The 8,877-nt window shown below is 47.5% G+C and overlaps 1 protein-coding gene across 1 annotated transcript; it reads right to left on the reverse strand.

The window, feature by feature from the left end:
• Nucleotides 1-3,216: 3,216 nt before the first annotated feature.
• LOC102276577 (serum amyloid A-3 protein) lies at nucleotides 3,217-7,058 on the reverse strand. Its single transcript, XM_005900694.3, has 4 exons — nucleotides 6,924-7,058; nucleotides 6,271-6,362; nucleotides 3,887-4,025; nucleotides 3,217-3,500 (listed from the first exon to the last, which is right to left on the reverse strand). Exons 2-4 carry the CDS (start codon nucleotides 6,359-6,361, stop codon nucleotides 3,335-3,337), a joined length of 396 nt encoding a protein of 131 aa, XP_005900756.2. The 5' UTR covers nucleotide 6,362; nucleotides 6,924-7,058; the 3' UTR covers nucleotides 3,217-3,334.
• Nucleotides 7,059-8,877: the final 1,819 nt, after the last annotated feature.

Below are 8,877 nucleotides of genomic sequence, written 5' to 3' on the forward strand. Positions count from 1 at the left end.
GGACTGAGGGAAAACCAATGTGGCTGGAGAGCAGAGAGCTGGGAGGGTATGGCATGAGATGAGGCCAGAACATGACCAGGGACCAGGTCTGCTGAAGAGTTTTAAGTAGAAGGGACACAGGATCAGACTATGGCTTCAACTATCAGTCTGTGTGCTAGAGAAACAGGCCTCTTTTGTCTGTGACAGTCCCAGTTTATTCCTGTCATCCTGGTATGATTATTACTAATGTCCCTTTTCGTTCTGGAAAGTGACTTGGTTTAGATGATAAGTTATACAGCCAACTTAAGCAGAAAGGGAAACCATGAAGATGGGGAGACTAGTTAGACAACGGCTGCAGGAACCCAGGTGAGAAATGGTCTTGGAGGTGCCCATGAGAGCAGGTTAATGGATTAGAGATGAAATCTGGAAATAGAATCACAGGACTTGCTAGTGGATTGGATGTGGGGTAAAGGGAAGGGAAGCATCAAGCTTATATCTCAATTTCTGGGCTGGGTAACAGAGGGAACAGTGATGTCATCTGCTGAAACGGAGGGGCCTGCAGGTGAAAAGTTCTGGAGGCAGATGAGAGTTCCCTTTGGGACATGCTGACTGTGAGATCTCTGGAAGCCATCCAAGCAGAGGTGTCTAGAGGTCAGTTGGATATTCAAGCACGGGGCTGGGAAACCAGGTTTCTGAGCAGGGGAGGTGTAATTTTTGGAGCCATCAGTGTATAGGTGCTATTTCCTGCACTTGGAGAAAATTTAGAGACATAAACGGTGAGAGTCCTGGGGTGGGAAGGGGTGGGAGGTGGGAGGGACGTTAAAGGGGGAGGGGACACATGTATACCTGTGGCTGACTCATGTTGTTGTATGGCGGAGGCCAACACAATATTGTGAAGCAATTTTCCTTCAATTAAATAAGTTCAGGGGGAAATAAAGAGAAAAAAAAAACTTAAAGAAAGTGAGAACCAGAACCAAGTCTGAGGACCCTTAGAGTTTAGGGAGATGAAAAGACCCAGCTAAGGGGATAAAGGAAAATTAAAGGGAAACAAAAGGAGGGTATGGTATTATGAAGCCAAGAGAGAACCTTCCAGAAAGGAGGAAGAGGACAATTGTGCTGAGCGTGTCTCAGAGCCTTCCTGATATGAGACAGGAACTTGTCAACTGTCTTGGCACCACGGAGGTCACTGGTGACCAGAGCTGTTTTGCTGAGTGGTGTGGACAGAGATCAGGCTGGTGGGGGTTCTAGTGTGAGTCAGAAGAGAGGAAGCAGGAAGTGCAGATGGACAGACTCTCAAGTTTGACGATAAAGAGGAAGAGGAAAAGGTGCCAGAGTGAAGAGTGACATGGACTGAAGTCTGGGTTTTCAATGTGGGAATTTATTGAGGAAGCAGATACAGAGGGTCTGGACTCTGAGGTGTGGCATGTATCGTGATGAACAAGCACAATTTCCTTGCTGAGATGAATGTCCCCAGGTGTCCTGTGCAGGACAAGAGCGCCACAGGAGCTGGGCGGAAGGGAAGCACTAACCAGAAAGTGCTTTCTCCTGCAATGTCCCTCGAGCACCCCAAACTGCAGAGATTAGCACCGTGGCCAGCTGGCACCGGGGATGTGTTTATAGGGTCCAGCTCCAGAATCACAAGCCAGGCAAAGAAGGGTAGGTGTGGAGCTCAGAGTAAATAAACACACACTTCTACTCTGAATGTGGGATTGAGGAGCACTCCCAAGGGGAGAAAATTAATGAGAATATGATCTCTAGAGAGGAAAGACATGTTGAATTTCCCTGTCAAGGAGGAAGAAAAAGTGTGGATATAAGGTAGTTACAAGAGAGCTTTCTCATACAGGTTCCATCAGAAGGCCTTGTCAGAGATGTAGGTAGGAGAAGTTTAAGGAGGATAATGGCTGTATCTCAGAAAAGTGAGTCTCTGACTAAATAAAGCAGGGGAAAGTTAGCTGGGATTGAGGAGAATGTGGCTGCCCGTCAGCTGCTGAGAACAGGCTCAAAGCTCTGCTGAGTTTAGGGTTTTGATGGTAGAGTCTGAATGGACCCCAGGTTGTAAGCAGCCTTTGTTATGAGATTGTTCTCTGTTAGATTTCTAACCCAGGTGCTGAAGGTCTAAAATTTTGCAAAATGAGGGGAAAGAAAGGAAACATTAGAGAAAGGATGATTGGCAAGGTTGGATAAACAAGCTTTCCAAATTTTTTTAAAAGGGAAAAATAAGTGTATTGTTACTTGAGATGAAAGTTGGATACAGAAGCCTATTCACCATTCTTTAAGATTTTAGATTATTTTACTTCTTGGAATCTGAAAAATTCCTAAACATCAAATCTGAAAACAAAACAAGCTGAACACCAAAACCAAAGTTTTTATCTGAGAAAGAAGTTTCTTGGTTTTCTAGGAATATATGATTTACAGAATCACTCATAATTCCTGTGCTCTAACAGACCCATGGCAACCCACTCCAGTATTCTTGCCTAGAGAATCCCATGGACAGAGTCCACGGGGTCCCAAAGAGTCAGACATGACTTAGGACTAAACAGCAACAACAGCAGACCCAAACCCCTTTGTTAAGAGACAGTTTTCCTCAGTAAGTAACTGCTGCTGGCTTCCCTGGGTTGAGAAAGGACCAGGAGGGGAAAACGACTTCCTCTCAAGGACATGAATCATATCCAAGGCAAACAAAGGCGCCTGGCCTCTGAATTTTCATGTTGCCATTATTCCTCCACTCCTTGACATGTTTGTTCCTGGGAACTTGTATAAGGCAAGGAAAATGGAAGGGAGCAGCACTGGAGGCGGTTCCGGATGCACAGACAGAAATTGGTTCTTGGTTGGACTTGTAGGTGCTGCTGAGTAATGAACAGGAGATCAAGGTGGCAGTTTCTCGAGCAGGATTCCACCATCCAGTCCTCCTGTGTCCATGCCCCACACAGAGAGCACCAAGGACAGGCTAGGGGACTAGACCTGGGGACAGAGAAGGGGACAGGACACAACAGCAGGGAGTGAGAAGGCCTGACTGAGAAGGGCCTGGAAATGGCCTCAGTGTAACCAGAGGGGTCTGGAGAGGGAGCGGGTCTGATTAGGGAAGGCTGGAGAGGGCGTCTGTCCTGAATGATGCTGAGATTCTATCCCAGAACCAAACACACAAGCACAGACTCAGCCTTCATATCGGTGTCTGGCCATCACCCCTGGGAACTAACAGGCTGTCCTTATACCAAAGAATGACACACAGTCTCAGTATTCCATCTCTTGAGCATTTATTAGATCTGCTTCCTTCTGAGGACAGAGAACTCTCTAGGTCAGTGTCCCTGCCCTTAGGGACTCACAGCCTCATCTCCTGAGCAGAGAGAGAGGCAGCTCAGTACTTGTTAGGCAGGCCAGCAGGTCTGAAGTGGTTGGGGTCTTTGCCGCTCCGGCCCCATTCGTTGGCAAACTGGTCAGCCTTCGAGTCCTCCCGTACCTGGTCCCTGGTCATACCCTTAAACAGAGGGTCTGTGATGCCCTGAATAGTCTCTCTGGCATTACTGGAAAGGAGGGCAAAGAGGGGATTAATCCAGGACTATGAGCCACAGCCCCACCCTCCCCATCTCTCCTCTTTCCAAGGGATCAATGACTCTGAGAGGAGCCAAGGAAAGAGGGGCTACAACCCTGAGGCTTCCTGGGCTCAGCCCACCTCAGCCCTGTGATGAGTGAACAGCACCCATAGAGGGAGGGTGGAGAATCGCCTGTCCCACCAAGTTGCTCTGCTCTTCAGCCCCTCAGACCTCACACTGGGCACAGAGCAGGAGGGTGGGTAAGAGGAGGAGGGCCCACAGCCTACAGGAAAGTTCTCCAGGGCTTGGCCCCTCCAGGTTGTCCTAGGCAGCCAAGCTCTGCTCACCCATCCCTGCATCCCCAGGGACCTTGGTACCTGATCACTTTAGCAGCCCAGGCGCCCCCCGGTCCCCTTCGGGCAGCGTCATAGTTTCCGCGGGCGTGGAAGTATTTGTCTGCACCCTTGTAGTTGGCTTCTTTCATGTCTTGGTAAGCTCTCCACATGTCTTTAGCCCCTGGGAGGAAAACAAAATGATGGGATGAATGTGATCATGTTTTGGTGAAAGAGAAATAAATAATTTCCTCCCACTGATTCTAGGTTTCAGCCTTCAACCAAGCCCTTGGAGATTATTTTATTGGCTTGAAATGAATACTTCTTTACTTCTCACTTACTTCCCTGATCTGAAGTTGTCAGTATCACACTTGGTGCAAGGTTTATTCTGTTTGATTTCATTCTAAGTCTGTTGGAACTTTGTTTCTGGAGGTGTGTGATGTGTGTGAAGAAGAGGTTAATGCTCTTTCTTTAAGGGATGTTTGCTTATACAATGAACCTCCACCTGGAAAGATGCAGGAAAGGCTCTGACCAGAGCTTGAGAAGAAGGACGATACTGAGAAAGGCTGTGGATATAGGATATTCCCAGCCTGGTCAAGGGGAGAAATCCAGCCCTGGGGACTAACTCGGGCCTGAGTACATCTGAATACTCAGGGCATGTTTACTCATGGGCAACCGTCAGAATTAAATCAGCAGGTGATAAAGGTGAGCTCCCTAAGAGGGCTTTAAGAAACAGGGTAATCAGATGCAGAAAAAGGGCAACTGACCCACCAGCTCTAAAGTTCAGTGTCCTCTCCAGTAAAATGGAGGAGTAATGCCTCCCTCAGGGTGGTTATGCAGAAGAACTGAGGAAATAGAGGTTAGGTTTATAGAACATTGTCGGTGCTCACTATACTATCACCTCTCTGGTCCTTAGAAGAGTAGGGCAAAAAAATAAATAAAGTAGGATGAAGATCAGGGAGGCATGGACAGAAAACCCAACCTAAATAGAATAAAATGGCAAAGGTTTAAATGATTAGCTCATTAGGGAAAAGAGGAAAATATAACATGGATTATAATAATAGTTTATGTAATATCTCTATGAGATAACTTATCTTTATTTTAGGTGTTAGCTATTTCCACTGTTCAGAAAAATAGTTTGGTTGAGGGCTATGATATTCTTACTATAGCTATGCACCCTGAGTTACAGATTTAAATAGTTCTCTGGAGTCTAGAGTTGCTCAATAAGTGCTTCCAAATGCACGACATATTTGTCCCTTGGGTGCAAAACCAGGTAGTGTTGTCTGTATGTGCACAAAATCAAGTGGGGTGCTCAATAATGGACAGATTTGCAGAGAACCCCAGGGATTGTGGTTCAGGGAAGGGACTGTGTGTGGATCCAGGCACCTGCATTCCACAAAGCACCCAGACCACGGGTAATTCTCATGCAAGTCATCCTAGAGTGCCCCTTGAACAACACTGACCTAAGAGATGAAAAGATACTTTTATCTGAGTCTGTGTGAATTCAGATGGAATTAAGAACAAACTCTTAAAACAATTATTCAGCAATTATCACAGAAAAATAATAACACCAAATAGTTTTGGGAAATAAATTATGGCCAGTTTGCTCTGGCTAGTGAGGTCTATATCTCTTGCTATAGGATTCTCGCCAGGTCTCAGCATCAGCAGAACCATCATCAAGGAAACTCATGCTGCCATTTACTGTGGGGAGGGGAACTCTATCGGGTTTCCTTCCAAAGGCAGCAACCCCCACTCTCTGCCATCTGCTCAGATAAAGACCAGGACGCGTGTTCACAGACCCCTCACCCTCCACGTGTACTCTTGTCTGGGAGGCAGTAGAAGGGCCGAAGTCAACAGCAAGGTCTCAGGATGCTGGGTTCAATCCTGCTCTGCTGGAGGATGTTGGACCCTATCTTAATCTCTTGGGGCAGCAGGTTCTCTGATAAGGGGTAATGGTCCCTACATTGTAGGACTCAAGGATTAAACCCTGAGGGGGAAAACGAGTCGATTCCTGCACATAAAGCTCTTAGACAGTCCTGGGCAGCTACTAAAAAACCAAGTATTTTATTTATAAGTATTCAGCGGTTGCACCCACTTCATGGCTACAGGAGACTTGGAAATGAGCCATCTCTAGTTGCCCACGAGGGGACAGCAGAGCCTTACTGGTGTTCTGGCAACAGATACCCTGCCCCCCAGATGTCTTCCTCACTCCTGCTGAAAGTTGGGGCCCAAACTTTATGTGACCTCGGGCTTGGGGATCCCCTAAAAGAGTGCAAAGCTGGCCAGAAAAGCTTCGGGAAGTGCTACCATGAAACCTAAGCTCCTTTTCGGCCCACCTGTGGCCTTTGCCCTGTGGGGATGTGTCCTCTGCTCAGGTCAATCCTGGGGAAGCAGACACAGCTTCCCCTGGCCCATCCTTTGGTTCTTACCTTGACCAGCTTCCTTGAGGAATGTCCCCCATCTCTGGCTGCTGACGCCCAGGATCAGGAAGCAGAAAATGATGCCCGTGGAAAGGTTCATCCTGCAACAGAGAGATGAGTGGACTCAACCAAGAATGACAGGTCTTGGGGCTGAGTTGTAATATGGATACACTCTTACATTCCAAACATAACTCCCTCTGAATTTTATCTCGATAGATAGACAGATGATAGGTTGTAACACAGAGGATCCAGCTCTCATTCCCATTGAATCCTGGGAAATCTAGTGATTTCCTGCATGAAGGATTGCAACGTGCTTTTAGTGTAAACCACTTTCCAGTCCAGTCATCCTCTATCAGCCCTGAAACCCAGCTGCACTGCAAGTTTCCCAAAGGCAAGAGGAGTCTGTTCATGCTGCCTCTCTGTGATACGAGACGAGGTGAACGAGGCACAGCTGTCTGTGGCCTGCGTGCTCACCCCATCGCTGCCTGCACAGAAGACGCAGACAAGGCGAGCCCTACTCCCTGAAGTGCTCAATCTGGTGGATTCTAATGGTCAGAACAGTAGATTCAGGAAGGAAGCAGAGAGCTGGGCTGCAGTGCAAGAATGCTGCTGAAGAGAAAGTCTCCGAAGAGGAAAAGTGTTGGAGAGTTCTAGCACCTCACCTGTGGCCAGGCCCTCCTGCTGAGGCTCCTGGTGAAGCTGAGCTGCCTGTGCTGCCTGCCTGGGAGACGGGGCCGGTGCTTTATATACTCTCACTTGGCTAGTGGAGCAAATGAGAACTGGGGTGGAAGCAAAAAAAAAGAAAGAAGGAAAAAAAGTTTGGGAAATCCCTCCTGACCAGAACACAGCATTCAAAACAGCAGTGTTATTCTTCACTGACATCGAATTTTCCTAGATTGTGCAATCTGGCAACTTTCAGAATGTAGCATATTGGGCTTTTCCTGCCCGTTTCTAGTCTCACTCCAGGAGACAAATGTGTTTTTCACCCCCGATCGTAATGTACTGACTTTTGCTGTGAAGTGTGTGTGTGCTTAGTTGCTCAGTTTTGTCCGACTCTTTGGGACCCCATGGACTGTAACCCACCAGGCTCCTCTCTCCATGGAATTTCCAGGCAAGAATACTGGAGTGGCAGGCAAGAATACCAGGCAAGAGTACTCCATTGTCTTCTCCAGGGGAGCTCCCTGACCCAGGGATCGAATCTGGGTCTCTTGCAGGGCAAGTGGATTCTTTACCACCTGAGCCACCTGGGAATTCCAAAGACTAACAATAGAAAAAGGGAGTTGAGTAAAGAATGTGAGCAACAGGGCAAATGAAACAGCAGAACGGGTACCTTATAAGAGACAGCTCAGGATGAAGCTGGGACCTCAGGGTACAGCAGCAGGAAAGGAAGGAGATAAAACTCAGGAAAATCAAACCTCCAGTACACACAAGAGGGTAGATTCAGCCCTGGAAAAGGGAGTCTTCCAGCTTCAAGTGTATTCATGGTCAGAAGCTGTTGATAGTTATAACAGTAGGTCATATTGAGAGGTCATTGCAATCCCAGGAAGGTTGAACTACAGTGAGGAATTTTGCTATGATATCGTGTAGAAGTGACACCATAAAAATGAACAGGAAAAGTCCAGATGTCTGTTAAATTATCAGGATAGAAGGTTCAGGAAGGATACAGAGAAAGCTGATTTATCACAAGAATGCTGGAGTGTATGATGTCAGAGAATAGCTGTATCAATCAGAAAAGCAGGACTGAGCTTTATTCTGTGAGTTCAGGAAGATAATCTTGGGAGGAAATTTCATGCAGGAGCTCTCACAGGGATGGCGTGTCTGGAACTCCTTGTGCCATCTCTGCCTCTTCATCATAAAGGGAAATTTCAAAGGTTACTGTTTTCCCAGAGGAGGAGGGGTGAGGCATGTGTAATATGTCAGAGATGGTGGGGACCCAGAGGACATGGAACTGCTCTTCCTGACGGTGGGTCCCTGGGCTGGAAGCCTGAGGACAGCAGGAGGGCAAGTAAGGCCCAGCCCAGGAGCACCACCTCAGGATTCTTGCCTGGAGTGTTCACAGGAGAGCAGGAATGTGAGCCATGCATTGGAGACACAGGGAAGTGATCTCCAAGACAGATGCAAGCAAATCACAGAGACTTGCCAACTGAGACGAGGGGAGATGGTAAATTAGAGTCTGGAAGGATATGGGACTTGTGCTCAAGTAGTAATCCTGAGAAGAAGGAGGGGGAAGCATTTCCAATTTGTTACAAGACTCAGGGAACTATGAGCAGGACGTTAGAAAGAAGAGCACTGGCCCAGGCGGAAGCACACCAGCTGAGGATGACACTGTGGTCTGGGAACCACGGTCTTAGATGTGTTGTTGGTGTTTAGTCACCAAGTTTGTGTCTGACTCTTTAGTGACACCATGGGCTGTAGCCCCTCAGGCTCCTCTGTGTGTGGGATTTTCCAGGGAAGAGTACTGGAGTATGTGGAGATTTCCTTCTCCAGGGGATCTTCCTGATCCAGGGATCGAACCCACGTCTCCTGAATTGCAGGCAGATTCTTTACCACTGAGCTACCTGAGACACCCTGTCTTAGAGTAGAACCTCTCAGAAATAGGATGATGCCTCTTTCTGG

The sequence above is a fragment of the Bos mutus genome, chromosome 29, assembly GCF_027580195.1.
Source record: "Bos mutus isolate GX-2022 chromosome 29, NWIPB_WYAK_1.1, whole genome shotgun sequence".
In the NCBI taxonomy this organism is placed as follows: Eukaryota; Metazoa; Chordata; class Mammalia; order Artiodactyla; family Bovidae; genus Bos; species Bos mutus.